Consider the following 19,330-nt stretch of genomic DNA (forward strand, 5'->3'; position numbering starts at 1 on the left):
AGCAGGTTCCATACAGTTGAGTGCTTTTTTCCCCCCTCTCCCCCTCTATAACATGGTGCCTAGGAGCCTTAATCAGGTGAACAAGATCCCTTAGTGCATTGCTATAACAGGTTGTAGTGTTTCTCAGGCTTTTCTGGAAGTTTTAAATATGCTATTTGTTCTCATGTACAAGGAATTTGTAAGAGATGGCTAAGTTTGAGTTGCTTTCCGTTTTTAAAAAAAAAAAAAAAAAAAAAGGTAAAATAAGTAGGTGACTAGTAAGCGAAAGGGCATGTGGAAATAGGCACAAATTAAAATACAGGATATTCCATCCAAATATCAGAACAATCTTTTTTTTACTCTGAGGGTGGTGAAACATTAGGACAGGATACCTGGAGAGTCTGTGGAGTCTCCATGCTTGGAGATATTCAAAACCTGACTGGATACAGCCCTGGGCCACCTGCTGTAGTTGACCCTACTTTTTGAGCAGAAGATTGGAGAAGACAATCTCCAGAGCTTCCTTGCAGCCTCAACTGTTCTGGTGATTCTGTGTGTGAACCTTTTAAGTCACTTGGAATGACTGTGTTACGATGCCACTGAAAAGCACTTCCAATAAAATAGTGGTGTGTTTTCTTCTTGGGCTTCCTCCGTATTGAAGGATTTTAAATAAGCATAATATAGATCAGAAGAGGAATGTGGGTTTTTTTTTTTTCTTACTGCCTCTTTTCAAGGGCCTACTCTCAAGATGCAGAGCTGTGTAAAACTTCATTAATTTCCATCACGTATTGAAAAGTTCTAAGAGATTTCAGTAATGGTGGCAACTTGTCGTGTAAAGGCTTTATGAGGAACTAACTAAGTAGGAATTTCAGTGCTTATTACAGCGATCTTATGTAGAAGGTTTACCTTGACAAAGGTGGGATTGAAAATTCATCTTTTTACCCTAACACCAAATATTCTGAATGCTGTAAAGCTTACTTTTTGTCAGCTTGGTTGTCTTTTTGTACTCTGAATTCAGAAGAGAAATCTTAAAATAAACAGTGCCTTTCCGTCTTCACATCAAAGCATCTTCTCTGACTGTAAACCCTCAGATGCTGCAAGGGATTGTATGGCTGGGTGCTTTATGCTCAACTGTACATTACCTTCAAGGAATATTGTGATTCCTGATCAAATATATTACTTTTAGGCCTTGAATTCTTTGATTATTCAGAAACTCATAGGAAGTGAAAATAACAAAGGTTTGTTTAGATGAAATTACTGGAAGAAAAGTTTGGTGTACAAATTACTGGACTATAGCTGTCACAGTTTCCTTTTTTTACCCACAAGTATTTGGAATTTTTTTTAGACTATTAACTTTATTTCTTGCCCCGACTGCTCATTTTGATTGAAAGTACAGCGGTTTTAAGGCTTAGTGTGGATTTTGCAGACTTCATTCATTCAGCTTACTGCTGTTCCCTTGTAAGGTTTGACAGTCAAGTCAGTGATATGTTACTTTCAGCAACAGTTTGCCTAAGAGTTCCATCTGTGAAATTTCCCTTGCTTGGCAGAAAAGCATGGAATAATAGAAGTAATTTGGTCTAATAAATTTGAGGAAAGTGTTATTTAAGGTTTGGAGTGTAACAGTAAGGCAGAAATAAATGTAACTTGAAAGTGCTCAGTACTTTCCTAAACGTGTCTGCTTTTGAGATCTCCACGGCTACGTCTCAAAGTTTGTCAGGCCAAGCACAGAATGCTCTGTGCTAGCTAAGCCTGTGCAAAGCACTCCAAAATGTGTCCCCTTCTTTCAATAGCTTTTCAGACATATATGTGGATATTACTGGTATTTAGGAACAGAAAATGTCCAGACAGTGTCATTGGGTTGTTGGAGTGGCATGGCCTGTTGTGCTTCTACTGCTTTTGTAAAGCTTACGCTTTACAGAGCTTGGACATCTAGGTCATCAGTGCCCTTGTCTTTCTCATGGCCTGGTTCTTTTCAGAAAATGTTATACAGCAGTTTGGAGCGCTCATCTGAACATTTGATAATGAGCATCTTAGTGAATTTCAGAAATATGATTTTCAGCACAGTCTCAGGTAGTAACTTGTCACCCAGTTGTTGCTGTTTCCTATCCTGAGAGTAGGAGCAGTTTTCTGCCTAGGAGGGCTCCCCCCCCCCCCCCCCCTCACTACACACACCATATTTGTACTAGCAGTATGTCCAAATTCTGTTTTAATAGAAAGGTTTTCCAGCCCTTCCAGCCTCTGTAGGCTTTTGAGTGCATCCTTGTAATAAGAAGTTCTAGTCCCTGTTCGATTCAGCTTTTCATGGGTTGTCTGTGAAGTCTACAAATAGATGTTGATTTCTTACGCTAGTAAGATTCTTATATACAGTTTACTTGTTTAAACTTCAGTCTCTCTTCTATGTTTATTCAGAAGTTGCTACGGAGAAACATGACTGAGTATAATGAATCAAAGTTTCCCAATGCCTTTGACATAGTTTAAATCTAATTGAGAATGGCGTATAAGCTAAACGGAAGTTCAAACATGAATGCAGTATAGTCCTCATTGCTTTTAGTCCTGGTGGACTTGCATGCTAAGACTGTAGGCCGGCTTGAAGATAAAACCACAAATGCTGACTGCAGGATTGTTTTTGTTTTTTCTTAAAATGATCCTCAGCCAAGGGCTTCAGAGCAAATATATTTGCTGTTTGAAATACTGACTGCAGTTTTCAGTTGAAGGTTGTGGCTTTATTTAGAATCTAAGCACAGGTGTAATTGTCATGCAAATAGTCTTTCGTACTAAATGCTTATATTTCATTTGACATGTTTAATATTTCTGTTATTTGTTAGGAACAGGTGGTTTGGGCTTCCTTCTTTGCCCAGCTCATGTGTTAACACTGCATTAGCTCATGTTACAACTGTATGGACGCTTCTACATTTTTTGGGAGTATTTGTTGGATGTAACAGGTGTATATTCTGGGGCTATATGCAGAGTTAATATGAAATGATGAGGGCAGTTAAGGTGGACTGTATTTAATTGCTGTGCACTGTTAGCACTGTCTTTGCAAGTTTCTCTATTATTCCCGGAACGTGATTTTGACAGAATAGAATGGATCTGTTTTTGGTATGCAGTTGCTTAAGAGTGATTTCACTGTTCTGAAGCTGAGGGGGTTGTGTTGGCCGAGTCTGACTGTGGTCTGCTTCTGTGCCTTCTTCTCTTACAGGTAATATTTGCAGAATTGTTTCAGCTTCCATCTCCACCACATATTGAGGTCATGTACACAACACTCCTCATTGAACTGTGCAAACTTCAGCCTGGCTCTTTACCACAAGTTGTATCCTTTCTGTGCGCCTGAAAAGCATTTTAAAAGTGGCATCTTTATTTGTTTTGTTTCGCAAAAAATGCGATAGCAATAAATACTGGCAATAATATATTTTACAGCAGCTGCATTAAACTTCACCTGTAACACTTAGGTGAAGGAAGCATAGCCCACTAACCACAAGTCTGGTCTTCCTTAGCTTGCCAACTGGGCAAACTCTTCAGCCTCCTGGAGGTTGTTCTGATACTTTCACCTTCTCAGTAAGTCCTCTTTTAGCCCAGAGATAAAGTGCCAGCTCTCTTGCTTGTCACTGTACCCGGTTTAGATCTGGACAGTGCATGGTGTGATTATAGACATTAGAGGAAGTTACATGGTTACAGGCTCAAAGGAAAAGAAGTGATCCAGAAGAGATATTCTGTTGCAATGACCCTGTTAATACTCCTACTCTTTTTTTAAGTATGAAATAATAGTGCATGATGTTAAGTAGCTTGCCTGAGTTCACACCCAAGTGGACAAGGAGCGTTTAAAAGGTCAGTCATCTGACAGCTCCACCAGGTTATCTAAATGCTGAAGAAGGAAGAATAACTCTGGGCTAATTCTGAGTATTACAGTGCCCCTGGGTTTTTTGCCATTTTAGGTAGTACTTTTAGATCAAGCTACAGACTCTGAGAATGGAGGATTGTTGACAGGTGCCTATCCGCTGTTAATTTCATTCCCAAATTTTTCTTCTGCTTCGTGGTATCACTCACTGTGAATCTCATAATCTCAGTGATTAAAGCTTGGTCTAGTCCTAGATTTGTGTTGACCTCTGTGCAGTAAGTGTTAATATTTAACAGGGACGCCATGACAAGGGACCAGGGGTTCGGGGCTCTTTAGATAAGGCTAGTGTAGACATACTTTTTCAAGCCTTTAGCAATAATCAGAGACAGTTTGGTGTAAGCATCGACAGCAGCTTGTGAAGCTAGAAGGGCTAGACTACCGAAGTGTTCTCTGTAAGGAGACTCGTGCTTTTTCATATCAGTGGAGTTTTCATTATCACGTGATGGGATTTCCAGTTTCCTGTACAGGCAGCAAAAGCCGTCTCATTGTAAGAATGGAAGAAAAAAAAAGTTTAGATTAGGAGACAGGTAGTACTTACTGGTCTACGTGCCTTCTCTGCCCCTCTCACCCCTCCCCCCCCCCCTTTAGATTTACTGTGATTTACCAGATTTTAGAATAGACACAAGGAGCTATCAGTAGGCAAAAGTGATGAAATTGAAAGCAGTAACATCTGATTTATCTAATGCTTTTCTGTTAACCTTAATAAAAAAAAAACTTTCAGCTTGCACAAGCCACAGAAATGCTCTACATGCGTTTGGATACAATGAATACAACCTGTATAGACAGGTAAATACATATTTTGAAGATAGTAGAAAACGTTTTTATTTTTTGTTGTGCGTTGGGTGTTGGTACATCTGTGAACGGAATCATCGGAAATCCTTGTTGTGGTTCTTTGCAAATGCTCTGTACAAAATGGGCTGTGGACTTGGGCCGTCTAAAGAGAGGGTATGAGACTTCTGCTTGCCTCTCCTTCCCAGAAACACTCCCCTGAGGGTTGCAGGTCTGGCCAGCTATACACCACCATTAAGATCTGTGACAGCTTTTCCACGTTCAAACCCTCTTCTGTTTTATCCTACTCTGTCTGCTCCTTATTGTTTCTTAGAAGTGGGTTGGAAATGGATTTAGGGCGCACATGCCACCTAGAGGAGGAAAGTGGTGGTGATTTTTTTTTTTTGTCTTTTGAGTGAAATGTACGTTATGTAGGAGAACTATTAAAAACTATGCAAATCTCCTGATTCATAGTAGGTTTAAATTTTATTTGTTATTTTAATGTCATCCGTTCGTGTTGTGCAGCAGAGGAGGAGAGACTGCCTGTGTGTCTACAAAGGCTAGTTTCTGACTCTCTGAACTCAGTCTTCTGTATCTGTCAGCATAGATGGCTGTATATTGCTGGGATGGCTTCACAGTGGAGAATTTAGGCTTATCTTTGACAAGCAGAAAACATAAGAAAATCTGAGTGAAAAGCTTGCACTTCTGGTATTTAGTGGAGCTTTTTTCTTTTCATAAAGGTTTATTAACTGGTTTTCTCACCACTTGAGTAACTTTCAGTTCCGTTGGAGCTGGGAAGACTGGTAAGTCTGTCCTTTTAATTCAAAGTTGATATTGCAAGTTCTTTAAGCTGTCAAACATATCCAGCAAATGTCACAGTGGAGTGGACCTGTTAATTGCTTCCTCCAACTCTTTGGAGATCTCTCTCTTAACCTGTTTACCACCATTCTGTGGCAGATTATCTTCATATCTTTTTAGTCATTGTAATATCCCTGGGTAACTTTGTGATGAATCTCAAACCGGTACAGGATTTCCCTAAACAGGGGAAATAAAAACATGATTTCCTTCTTGATTTGTCCTGTCCTCTGTCAGTTGTTACAAAATTTTCCAAAACAGCTTGCCTTTAATGACTTGCCTTGACTCTTCTTCCCTTTGGTTCCTGTATTCATTGTTTAATGTTGCTCTCTGTCCTACCCTAAACCTTTCATTATAACAGTTATCCTTGTGGCCTTATCTGTTTCTGCTTCCCCCCCCCCCCCCCCCCGCAAAATCTTTGCACCCTAAGTTCCAGCAGACCTGGCCCTGCCATCTATTCTTACGCCAAATCCTAAATCATACCTTTAGCAGGAGATCTGTGCACTCTCTCAATGTCTAACCACAGCTTCCCCACAGCTTTGCATTCCAGGTACTGTGCTGTAAGCTTATGTTTATCCTGTAGCTCTCCCACATAAAGTAAGGTCACCTGGGATTAAGCCCTCCCTGTAGTCCCTGCTGCTTCAGCCTGCTACTGTCCATGCTTTCCGTAGCCCAGTGTGCCCAGTTGTCCTTGTGGAGAGGGTTGCAGCAGTTTTCACTCAAGTTCCTTGTGTTGTCCCCATGTGGATGTAAGTGCTTGCCCGTTTTCCTAACATACGTTTATGTTGGCTGACCAGGAAGCAGCCTACGATCAGTTGTTTTTTCTTTGCCCGAGTGCCCTTTGCTGGGAACACTTACGTCAGTCTTCTCCCAAGCTGACGTTTTTCACAAAGTTTTTGAATGTAGCTATTTGAGACTTTTCTTTATCTGAAATGCATTTTGAACGTCCAGAAGTTTGGAAGTAGCGTGAGGGAGGAACAGAAAATGGAATGACACAAGGTTTGTTTCCCTCGAGAAAGAAAAAGCAGACTGACTGCAAGACAGTGCTTTTTAATTTTAGGGGGTAGGGGAAGGGGGGGGGGGGGCTACTCTACACTGTACAAAGATGAGATTGTAAGATTGATAATAGCCAGTGAGGAAATAGGGATAAACTGCCTCATTATCTTAAAACTGCCTACACTGTGAAACGGTCCTAAGCAGTCTAATTATGCATAGACAGTAAACGTGTTGTACCTGCTAGACCAAGCCAAAAAGATTAGAACACGTTCCTTTGCTAAAGGTATTGCATTTTGTTCCTTTGACAGGTCAGATTGTCTTACTCAGGACCTTGAAAAGCCCAAACCCAAATTTGTGAGAGAGGTTTTAGAAAAATGCATGCGGTAAGTGAGGCTTCTTAACGTCTTCCTTTCCTAGTTGCTTTCAAAGCAAAGGTTGATCCTTGCTTCCGGATACCGTCAGGTTCCTTTTAGCTTGACTCTTGTCCTAGGCATATATGTACTGTCAGTTTAGTTTCAGTTAAAAAGGTTTAGTCTGTTTGTACAACTTTATTCTGGATTACCTGCTGTGGGACACTCGCAACGCTAATTCCAGTAGATTGAGAGAGAAATAAACGGAGCAAATGGTAATGACTAGGTTATGCTAGTTATGCACACTTACAGTTATAAAAAGAGGCAGAGAAAGAAATAGATTTCATGCAGTATTCCTGAAAAATATGGGTCGTTCACAGAAATAGAGGGGACTGAACGTTAAGTCGTTATAAAAACTAAGAGTTTGATCTCGATTCTTCTGGGTGACTCTAATTTTCATTGACCTTTCTGGGGAAAAAAAAAAAAAGTACAAGAACGCTGAGTCAAGACTGAGCTTAAGGTTGTTGATATGGTGGGGTATAGGAGGGAGAGAGCAAAGTGTTCGAAAAGCCTATGTAATTCAGCACCCTGCATGACAACAGTCACCTGTTTTTCAGCAAATTCGATACAGGAAGCATGAAAATATTGTGCTACAAAATGAATACGTTTTGCCTGTGGCGTTCCTTCATTTTGCTGAAAATTCTAGTAGTGAAATCAAACATTTGTTAAGAGTGAAATAAGCTGAAAAGTGAAATGAAGACCTTTTTTTTTTTTTTTTTTTTTCCTGCGTTTAATAAAGCACTTTACTAGTTGCCTACATAGCGTCTTAGTCTTTTGCACAAAGTATACTGCCAACTGGCTGCTTAATCTTTTCACAAGCTTCCGAATTAATTGTATTGAGGATGAAACACCAGTATCAAGGAATTCAAACGTAAAGTATTGACTAGTAGGTTTAGTTTAGTTAGCTCTTACTACCCACAGAAACTATGACTGCACGAATAAACATCCTGACTTTTGTTCTGTGAAAGTTAAATGTAGGAAAACCACTTTAAAGCAATGATTTGAGTTAGCTCAAAGGTAGGCCCGTTTTAATTCTGCTGCTGTGAAACTCGCTTTTTCCAGGCTCTCCTACCATCAGCGAATAGTAGACATTGTTCCTGCAACCTTTTCTGTACTCAGTCCTGCAAATCCAGTGTGCATTTACAAATATGGAGATGAAAGCAATAGTAAGTATTAAAGTTACTGAGGGGTCAAGCTGAAAAAAAAATTGTGTTTCAGAGCAAGGGAACACACAAGATTGAGTGTAATGTCAGTTGTCATGAAGAATACAGGTGAAATATGCTTGATCTTGATGTAGGTAAATAGACTGTATGTGAGCAAGTAATATAGCTTAAGTTTGGCTCTTCCTACTGTAATCGTCTTGATTACCTTAAAAAAGAAAAGAAAATCCGTATATGTGAACTCAGTCTTGCTGAGGTGGTTGGGATACAGCATTGCATTGCTTGTCAGAAGTCTAAAATTGGAAATGTCGTCCATTTTCCTTGTTCAGGCAGAATACTGCGCTCAGAAGTCAGCATAGCAAAAGATAATGTGGACTTGTTTTGTGAAGTTCAAAAAACAGTGGAATGTTTTACCAGTAAACTTGGTTTAATGAAGCGTACAGAGGCAGCAGAACATGTGAAAGTTGAGGTAGAAAGAGACTTTGTTGTTGTTGCTCTTCTTATTGAGAGCAAAGACAGTCCTAACCATAAAGGTATCATCCTCAAAGACACAGCGAGAAAAATAAGGAAGTACTATATGTTTAGGAAATTGGATGAAACTGGAGCAGAGCTTTAGAAAAGAGCTTTAGATTTATTGGCCTCAGCTCTAAAGATTCTACCAAAGGCTTAAATTTGACGTAAAAACTAGGAGACCTGTTGAGCAATATTATGGACTAGTGATGTGGCCTGTGATATTGAGAGCAGCTAGTTTTAGACATAGCTAGGAAGTGCACTTGCTTCTCTGAGAAACAAACTGAGATGTGAATTCTTGCATTCTACGTTTCTGACCTTTTTGCTTTTGTTTAGGGTCTCTTCCTGGATATACTGTAGCCCTCTGTTTAACGATTGCAATTAAAAATAAGGCTAGTAATGATGAAATCTTCAGCATTTTAAAAGATGTGCCTAATCCAAACCAAGATGACGATGATGGTAAGATTTCAGCTGTTCAGCTGTATTGCAAGGCTGTTACTCCTTTTGTATCTGATTAGCCATCCTTTGTTACTGTGGGTGTGCTGGTTAAATTAGCTGCTGTATGTTTTTCCTTCTAACAGTTGTTTTCAGTTTAGCACCAAGTGGAAACGATGCACAATTGGTAGGGTTTGTTCTGTGCGTGTCATGTGAAGAGGCAGGCCCGTTTTGCTTAATGGAGATAGCGCAACACTTGATGTAGTAATTATCAACAGAGGAAGTACAGAAGAATTTCACGTTCTCCTTGCCTTTGGCAGCAGAGCACAGTTCATGCTGTCAGCCTTGCCTCTGGCACTGAGTGCTTGTGCCCTTCTTCAGAGCTCACCTCCTCTCAACACGGTCCCATGCATGGCAGCCAACGTGCTGACTTTAGTTTCCCATAGGTAGAAATTCACAATGGGACTCCACTCAAGTTCTTTATAGCTTTGCAGCTAGAGACAAAGCTTGATTCCTAAAGCCTGTGTCTTCTAGATGGCCGGAAGGAGTTTGAGAAGTGATCTTTGAAAGCGGATTGTATAATTCAGTTTTATTTGGAAGTATTCTGCTACGCAGGCAGAAAGCAACAATGATTCAGGTTTTGCCTTGGCAGCCGGTACCATCTTTTTTGATTGTTTTCAAGGATCACCCACTAATCAGCGTTCTCCTGCCTGCCTGTCGTCACCAGCAGGCCTACAGCAGTGTCTAGGGGAATTAGCACCGTTCACCTCTAGTACTCGCATTTACCTCCGCCCAACCTTTGTACCCTAATCATCTTCAGCTTCCCCTATACTCATCCACTCTCCTTCTTCAAGGCCTACCAGCCTTCCAGCTTGATGCATAACTCTGCAGCTTCTTTGGCTGTCATTCCCTACTGCTGTCCGTCAGTGCTGTTATATGATTGCAGTGTGACTGTGTTTCTGCTACCTTCTTCGCTTACCTGGAGTTCTTTCTGCATATAGTCTCCATGACAAAATAGGAGTGTGCAGATCTGCAGCTTTTAGAAAATCTTTGCCAACTCCCTGCTCAGCATTGCCAACCCTGAATGCTGAAACTTGGTCTTTTGTGAAATGGGTTAAAACCATAAGTTGTCTTTTAAAGTTTAGCGTACAAGCTTTACTTACAGTACTTATTGTTTCAACTTTAAATAACTTGCAGATGAAGGATTTACCTTTAACCCTCTGAAAATAGAAGTTTTTGTTCAGACTCTGCTTCATCTTGCTGCAAAGTCTTTCAGCCACTCCTTCAGTGCCCTAGCCAAGTAAGTGCCATATATTATTCGGGGGCTTAAGGAACTATTTAATTCTGACAGTGAAATGCTTGATAAAAAAAACAGATCCACGATCTTCAGCAGTGTTTTAGGTGCTCCACAGTGTAACGTGGTGGTATGTTTTGGGAGAACTAGTGACACTGTTTACTGAAAGAATAGTAGTGTAAATGCTAGACTTGCATAGGTGACTGGAGTTCACGAAATGTATATATCACAGCCATATTGTCTGTATTTGGGCAAGGGTTCTATAAGTTTTAAGAGTCTCACGAGTAAGAACAAACAGATCAGTTTTGGTCATATCTGTGCATATTCATGGTCTTGACCCAAGTGTAGTTCTGTAATTTAGTTTTTTGAGAAAAGTAGTATATTACGATTCTGTGTACAACGGTGAGAAATATCTGTCATGTACTGAAAGATATTTACTAGTATTTGGATTAGATTTGCAAGTAGGTATTGCATCCTCTTAATGATAGTTTTTAAATCAAACAAATGGGACACTTTGGCACACGAGTCCATTTTAAAATCACTCATTTGCTGAGCGTTTGGAGGAACAGGTTTTATCTCCTTACATTGGAATGGCTCCCACTGCAACATCTCATACTGCCAATAGGATTCAAAAACCTTTAAGTAAGTAAGTAAGAAAGAAGACATGAACTCTTTTAAGCAGCCTGCTATAAACTTCTTTCCTCTACCAAAGCAAAATAAAATCCATTCTAAAATATTTTGGAGCGTATCCCTTAAAGAGGTGCTTTGACTTTTGAGGAATTTACCACTTTAGCAAAATGAGATGAAATAACTTATTTTTAATACTGTGTACCTGGGAGATGCTCTTAAGTGGTCTTAGTATATAGGAGGCAGTCTCACATGTGTGTTGATGAGTTATCTGTAAGTGCAGATAGAAAAATATGTAGAGTCGTTACAAAAACCTTATTTTGTCTGTACCTGGAAGCCTTGTAGAGACAGTGTTTATAGCAAGCAGTAGATAGGCTGCAGTTAGAAATACAAGAGGCAGGGTGCTGTGAATACTTAGAGCTAAGATATTGTCGCTCCAATATTGGCAGCCCCGAGATCAAGAAGAGCCACCCAAGCTTTGTAGTTACATCACAATAGGCTGGGTTGTGAACGCTTAATAGCAGTCAGCACACTCTGCTGAAAATAGAGGTTCTAGCAGCATTTCCCTTGCTGAGGGTGTATTGGGTAAGTGTCTGAAGTTGCACAGAAAGCCATATCAAGAGCAAAGTCTAAGATTCAAAGAGAAATTTTGCTCCAGCTGTGTATGGATAAGCACGCCAAGCATGACTGTGTCTCCTGCTTTTCAGAGTATGAGGAAAGGTAGTCCAGTCGCAGGGAGCAGATTTTTCATTAAGATTTAAGTTGCTTTTAGGAGCTGTCATGTCTCTGTGGCATCTTTAGCTTAGGTCAGTTACATTCTTCAAGGGCTAGTTGTTCAAGAATTGCTGCAGATTGGCCAAAAGAAATCTTGGGACTATCTAAACCATTTGCCTCATGTCTGCTGTTTTTTTGACCTGGTCACAACCCCTCCACTGACTACTTATATCTATTGAAAGGTTTCATGAGGTCTTCAAAACACTTGCTGAAAGTGATGAGGGGAAACTCCATGTCCTGAGGGTTGTATATGAGGTTTGGAAGAATCATCCACAGGTAAGAGGTTATAATGCCACATCCCTTTGTGGGTTTCAACTCCCAAAAGGTAACACTAAGTTTTTTTTGTTTTTTTTTTTTAAAGTTTGCTTTTTGTACTTAAAAAATATGTTGTCTATTCTCTGCTCTTAGTTGAAGAAGAATTCAGATTGTATTTCCCTTTGATAACAGTGTCTAAAATGAAGACTGGGCTTAAAATATATTCTTCATTAGTGAGGCCATTTCTTCCTCAAAGTTTAGTGTAGGAGAGCAAAGGCTGTCGTTGTGACTCATGGCTTCGTGCTACGTTTGGCTTACGAGAGAAAATTTCTGCTAAAAACCTGTTCTGTTTAAAATTGGAATACTAGAACAGTCCTGTGTATCTCACAAGATGTAGAAGTCTTAACACCAAAGTAGACTAAATTCTTATGAAAGTGAAAACTTGGTTTTTTGGGGCTTGCTTTCAATTACTAGTGAAAGCCATGCAGTAAGCCACAAAGATTGTGTTGGAGTTCTGCGTGGGCAGAGTGAGTAGACCTGTAGTCAGTAACTGTTCAGAACAGAGCAGTCTAACAGTTCAGTGATTAAGTTCATTCTTGAGCCAGAGGAAATGACACCCTGAAAGACCTATGAAAAATGCCTTGGTTGTTTAAGCTCTTCGGTTTCTTCAGTGGTTGTTGCTTCCCTCAGCTGTCATTCCTCTGTAAACGGCAGTGGATAAGGAACTTGCACTGAAGTTGTTTACATTAATTACTTCTAGAATCTCTCACTACTGTGTTTGTGTTATATGTTCTTGTGTTTGAAAGCTCCTTTCAAAGCTGTGTAAGCCACTCTTCCAGATGTTATCTGAACACAAGAGACAATCCTTGTACTTGCTCCTGGGCCTCAGGTCCATTGTCTAGGGTTACTGAAGGGAGAAACTTAGTACTCTAAAGTCAGGACAGTTTTTCTGGGTGCCTAAAATAGAAGTAACGTCTTCTACAGGTATCTTTAAAAGAGAATAAAAAGAACAAAAGAGCAGTTTTTTTTTTAATATATAAAACTTCCACCCAAAATGCTGTCCTTCAAAATGCGGTCGTTACAATCTGACTTGCTTTTTGCTTTGTCACTTACCTGGATCAGAAAAAATTACGTTACTAGAAGCTAATATCCATATATTTTTCCCCTTCATTCCTTTGTATGGCAGCGTGACTAAAATGAGATGGAGGTTTCAAACCCAGGCGGAACCATCGTGTTAGATTTTAATGAAGCATGCAAAAATTGCATTAAAAATGTCATATAGTGAATTTAGGAAGGTCTATTGTTTAACTTTCTCGTGGAACTTAAACTTTCTATTCCTGCATCAGCCTTATGCTTCTGATCAAACACTTTACTTTCCTTGGGTTCACGATCTCTCTGGCACACAGAAGAGATGGTATGTGGACAGCAGGACACCTACCCAGAGTCTGTTTTCATATCCTTACCCCTACTTCAGTACCTGTGATCTAAAGCCTACCATGTAGACAGAAATGTGTCTTCTAAGTTGGTTCAGAGCGTCAGCGGTGTTTGCGAGGCATCTAACGCTTCTGAACGATCTCTAGTGCAGAGGGTGATTTAGCAATAAGAGTCAGTAGTTCCTGGACCAATTTAGTAAGGTTGTGGTGAGGTTCTCATGAAGAGAAACCTTTACATTGAGATGGAATGATTTCCCAAAATCCTGGGCCTGTGTTACATGGAAGACCAGACTGAGTAATCGGAGATTCTTCTTGGCATTACAGGAAGACAAATAGGGTATGGGATGCTCTCCTGGGGCTTGAGGGATGAGTCTCTGTATGATTCATTCAGTTACTTCAGTTTTTTTCTTTAAAAGGAGCTTTGTTATACATCCTCATTGGAGAATGAGTGGTTATGAGGATAAGTATATCACATATTGCAGTTCTTTGATAGTGTGGCGTTTGGGCACATGAATAACTAAGATAAATCCTTTGTTCTGAATAGCTTGGAACTGCTTTAGTAGTTGATGTCTGCAGTTGCCTACTAGATACTCACAAACCTTCTAGAGTCGTGGCAAGGCCTGTATGAAGTACTTCCATTGACTACACGGTGGTGGTTATGTCGTAAAATTAAGAGGTCCTGCAGGGAAGACCTTACTGTCACACTTGAAGACTGTTGCAGTGCAAGGGGAGTAGGCTAGTAGTAGTTGCTCCTGTTTTGTGACCATGTAACAGGGACATGTGCTCTGGCTGGCTTCTCTAATGTCAAATAACTGGGACTTATTTCTGCCATGCCTCATTTCAAACTTTGATGCCTGTATCTTTGATTTTGAGAGTGGCGGAAATATATACGCCGGTGAAGAGTGATCCATCACTCTCGTGAAAAATAAAGAAGCTTGCTAAGCAACATGTGCATGCGTGCTTTATATAATTGATGCGGCTCCCCTAATTTGAGCACCTTCAGGCTGAACTAACTAGATGTCTGCTCTGCTCCTTCGTATGACTAATGTAGAGTTGTGCTGGACCGTCTTTGGTTGCATCTGAAACTAGACTATTTACACAGATTGCACGTTACAGCAGGGCCTTTTCTTATTTTGACGGAAATGTCCATTTCTTCTTTCCCAAAATATAGATGATTGCTGTGCTAGTGGACAAAATGATTCGGACACAAATCGTTGATTGTGCTGCAGTGGCAAACTGGATCTTTTCTTCAGAGCTTGCACATGATTTTACTAGGTAATATGCATGAACTTGTCTTGAGTAGCTTTTTCTCTATAAATTTTATTTTAACTGGCTACTATGTGGTTTTTTTCTATGAAAGCCGAGTAGTGGAAGAAAAAGGTACAACTGATCTTTTGTTTATTCTACGAAATAGTACGCTGGCGTTTTACCTTCTGAGCCGGGGTATGAATTTATAGGGCAATGCAGGAATTTTGTTAGCACGCTGTTTTGCAGGTAGCCTCTAAGCATGCCGAGGTGGAAGAGCTGTGTAAAGTATTTCTGGACAAAGACTATTAGTCTGTGTTGCATAGCTGCTAGCTTAGTGAAGTCTTGGCCTGTCATTAGGATAGGTATCTTGCCCCACCCCCCAGACCATTACTTGTTGAGAGTGGGAGAAATTTAGTCAGAAAAGTCAATTTGGATGCTGGCAGTGTTGTAGTATTTGTATGAAATAAAATGCTAGTTTGGAAATTTAATGCAAAAAATAGGAAAGAAAAGGCTATTCAGCTTTCTTACATTACAGGTATGCTTTTGTATATGTTGAGTGTTTGCTCGCTCCAGTAAATAGATGATAATCAGAAAGTTGTGTACATTCCCCCAGCTACATTCTTCTGTAAGAAAGCACATTTATTCTTAATATATTGCAATGAAAAATCATGCTGTTCATGGTCATTTGAATAAGAAGAATTTTAAATGGCTTGGTGTCTTGGAACAGTGTGTAATTTACTGTTTTGAGTTTTATGTTTTTCCTAGGTTTTATATTTGGGAAATCTTACATTCCACAATTCGTAAAATGAACAAGCACGTTCTGAAGATTCACAAAGAGCTGGAGGAGACTAAGGCAAGATTGGCACGGCAGCACAAAAGAGTGAGCAATTTGTTTGCAATTTTTGAATATTTTAGGCTAAGTTACATAAATCTGCATGTTGTCAGACCCAGTCCCTTCTGGGAAGGGACAAAATAAATATGCTTGTCAGTAAATGTGTCTGCAGACGTGTGGTCATCTGTAGCCCTAACACCAAAAACTGGACGCGTGTTCTCCATACACCTTTCTAAAGGCTGCTAAAGCCCAATAATTCAGTCAAGTCTTTAAAGTAGAGTTCAGATGTTCTTGCGAGGTTCAAGGTTTTTCTCACAAGTTTCTGTTCCAGTACAAGCATGTCTTCCACCTACCTACTGACCTTGATTCCAGTTTTTCCTGATACCAAATTTACGGTAGGCTCTTTTAAAAGAGTGCTCTTTTAAATTCTATGAAGAAGTGCATGGAAACAGTGATTTGTAGTTGAAAAGTTGGCTGTCCCCGTTCTTCTGATGCGTGCTGCTGCATTCTGACACTGGCATCGGTCTTTTTCCTTCCTTATGTGGGTGTTTTTTTTTTTTTTTTTAATACCTTTGCATGATCTGGATTATTACATATACCAAAGTGACTGTCAAGCAGCCACTAGTGGATTGTATTGGCCCCAGCGGGAGAGTAAAACGTGGTGTCAGTTGTGCCTCTTGGGGGAGCTGTAGAGGGTGGGATCCAAGGAAGCTGTGCTGAATGCAGTCCTTAACTCTGATAGAGTGAAGCCAATTTATAAATATGTTGTGGGTCGCAGAGAGGAGAGAATGCCCTTGCTCATATGTAGTCAGCAAGTATGATTACCTGCACAAAACCCTTGGCTAGTTCCAAAACTCTTGCCTAAGTTAGTGTCTGAATTTGGCACAACATGGCACACAAGCTGTGCAGGTTGCTTCGAAGAAACACCGACAAGTCATTATCTCCCATGAGAATCTTCATCTTGTTTTCTTTGTTTCTGGCAGCAGCCATTATAGTTGCTTGCATCCTCAATCTGCATTGGCCAGCCATTGATAAATGCCTGTGATTACTGAAGATCTGGATACAATCGTTGATCTGTCTGTGAGGCAAAGAACTGCTCTGGCACCTTGGAACAAATACACGAGTGTTTTCGTTTCAGTACCTGTATCTTGCTGCAGCTCTTTAGTTCAGAGTATTTTAAATTAATATTGTGCCATGAAAAAACATTTGCATGCAACAGTGGTAGGTCTGCCGGCTGGGGCTCAGTTTGCATCATTGTTTGTTTCTGAGGAAATAAACCCTCAAATTTTTGTGCCACCTCAGAGCGTGGTGTTGTATTATTGGATGAATTCAAGGCTTGCATGCTTTCTCTTGGGGCCAATTGGTCCTTTAACGTTTTAAGGCTAGGAAACCTGCGTAGACAGGGAAGAAATAAGTTCCTCTAGAAATAATAAAATTAAACTCGCAGTTGCTCTTCTAAACCCTTTTTATTAAAGTATTACACCACTTCGAGCTATCACAGAATCTTTGGATTGCTAGTTTGGTTTGTATGCAGTAGATGAGGTAACACATAGCCCTGTATGTTTCACAAGTTGCACGTACTCATTTTACAAATATCTGAACTTTTTAGCTGTGAATTTATGGGGTTTTTTTTGCACAGAAACAATCCCAAGAGACTGAAGCAATATCGGAATATACCTTAATCCATCAGATTATGCCTTTCCTACTGTGTCCCATTTAGTCTTGTATTGAACTTCCCTTATCTATGAGACTGCAGGTCTGGTACTGTTTATTAATTAGTCTAAGGCAATGACAACATAATATTTCCTCATTACTGAGCTGGCTGCCACCCTGTGCCTTTCTAGTCTGAGAGCATCCCCTTTGATCTTGAATATAGGTAGTCCCCACTTTGACACTCGGGGCTGCAATCTCCTGTCTTCCTCTTGTGGTAACCCACCACATCGATCTGAGCTCTAGCATAGTGTTCATTTCTTCTGAACTCTGAGATTCTGGAACTTAACACATTTGTGCAAGAGTTTTTGTTGTCTGTCTCTCTTCCCCCCCCCCCCCTCGTTATCTGCTAATGATGATCTGCTGGTCAGCAGGCTTACCTTGTGCTGTGCTGCTCTATTTTCTCTACTATTTTCTTTTTCAGGCCTTTCCCATGCAGGCATCGTGTTAGGTTGAAAGGCTTAGTCTGAGTCTTTTTCCTTCCAAATTTGCGTCCTGATTCATACCCAAAGTAAACATCCTTCAATATATAGTACTTCCCAAAGCTGCAGAGCAGCTTCAGTTGCTCTATAGACCTTTTCACGGGTGAAACTAATGGGTATTAACGGTCTCCACAGGTTAGCCAGGTTGCTAGTTAGTCACGTGTTACTTTACTTACAGCGAGACAGTGATGATGACGATGACGATGACGACCGAAGCAGTGATCGGGAAGATGGACCTCTAGAAGAGCAGATAGAGCGCTTGCAGGAGAAAGTTGAGTCAGCCCAGAGCGAGCAGAAGAATCTCTTTCTTGTTATATTCCAGGTAACAATGGGTGAGGTTGTATCTCACTTGTAGGTTTTATTGTGTGTGTGTAGGCCCACAGCATCATTTGGGTCTTGAATCTTCTTTGGACGAGGATATGGGAAAGGGTGAAGAGACTTATTGTGGGAAAGAGTTAGTTCAAATTAACCCCCCAGAAAGGACTGCTAGGCTCCCTAGAGCAGAATTTGTTCAGTTTCAAGTGCAGAGGAGCTCTTTGCTAGCGTACTGTTACTGAACAAACAGAAAGAAACTTGATTGTAAGTGGCTACTACATTCAGTGTCCCCCAAATGCAATAATTATTCCAACATTGCTGTTCAAAGCGTCTGTCACCTGTGTTATCTTGTCTGCGGTTAGGAATCTATTTTCGTTTTATAAGACTCGATCAGTATTTTTCCTATTCTTCTGCAGCGTTTCATTATGTTGTTAACTGAGCACTTAGTGCGTTGTGAAACTGGTGGAATTGACGTGTTTACCCCTTGGTACAAGAGCTGTATAGAGAGGTTGCAGCAAATCTTTCTACAGGTAAGTTTCACTTCTCTCTTTGGAAGGCTGTGCGCCTGGGTTGGATAGAAAAGCTTTTGTGACTTGAGAGCTGCGCACTTCCCTGAGAATAGCAATGGATGGCAGCACTAGGTCTTCTCAGAGGGCTAGCATAGTGGTTAGGCATACCTCTCAGGCCCTGTCCATGTCTCTGCTGTGGACTTGTAGAGTGACCGGTCCTCAGTTACTTCCCAGGCTATGAATATCTAGCAAGAAGATACTGAGATGCCTTTATGAACTTAGTTGAGCTCCACTTAACTACGTGGTATAGTACAGGGGAGGTCTCGAGCGAACAAGAACGCTAAAATAGATGTCTCTTAAACGAGTGGCAAAAAATGGTGTAAAATTCCTTTTAATAAGATACATAAAAAGGTATTAACATTTATTTTGGAGTTCTTCACTTTGTAGTAAACCTGGTAACAAGCACAGGTGACTGACTGACTGAAAGTGATAGAAAAATAGACCGTTATACCTGTGTGAACAGAAGTTATATTGAAGGATGGCAGACTGCATGGGAGTGGTGGTGTAATGATTGCCTGGGGTAAGCTCTTCCTTGGTCATAGATGTGACTTTAAAGCCAGTAGCATGAGTTTCCTGTGCTATCTGTGCAATTACCTCTTTGCCTGGCATCCTGCACACAGTTCACGGTCAGGAGTGAGCAAGTACAGGGAGCACAGTGCTCCTCGAAACAGGGTTTCAACACACACTTCCTTCCAATTGGTAGTGGCTCAGGATCATGTTGTTTTTGTCACGGGCCGACGTGTTGTGGAAGTGAGATGTGCTTGTCAGTTTTGGTGAGAACATTTG

The 19,330-nt window shown here is 40.5% G+C and overlaps 1 protein-coding gene across 1 annotated transcript in view; it reads left to right on the plus strand.

Annotated features, from left to right (window-relative positions):
• The window catches only part of NCBP1 (nuclear cap binding protein subunit 1), a 31,512-nt gene that overhangs the window by 11,237 nt on the left and 945 nt on the right, over positions 1–19,330 (plus strand). The window contains exons 11-22 of the mRNA XM_068929048.1: positions 3,176–3,286; positions 4,593–4,657; positions 5,380–5,442; positions 6,799–6,873; positions 7,963–8,066; positions 8,907–9,029; positions 10,203–10,305; positions 11,883–11,976; positions 14,560–14,663; positions 15,402–15,516; positions 17,839–17,982; positions 18,392–18,505. Of these exons, the coding sequence (XP_068785149.1) occupies positions 3,176–3,286; positions 4,593–4,657; positions 5,380–5,442; positions 6,799–6,873; positions 7,963–8,066; positions 8,907–9,029; positions 10,203–10,305; positions 11,883–11,976; positions 14,560–14,663; positions 15,402–15,516; positions 17,839–17,982; positions 18,392–18,505 (1,215 nt within the window). The remainder of the gene's footprint in view (positions 1–3,175; positions 3,287–4,592; positions 4,658–5,379; positions 5,443–6,798; positions 6,874–7,962; positions 8,067–8,906; positions 9,030–10,202; positions 10,306–11,882; positions 11,977–14,559; positions 14,664–15,401; positions 15,517–17,838; positions 17,983–18,391; positions 18,506–19,330) is intronic.

The sequence above is a fragment of the Struthio camelus genome, chromosome Z, assembly GCF_040807025.1.
Source record: "Struthio camelus isolate bStrCam1 chromosome Z, bStrCam1.hap1, whole genome shotgun sequence".
NCBI lineage: Eukaryota > Metazoa > Chordata > Aves > Struthioniformes > Struthionidae > Struthio > Struthio camelus.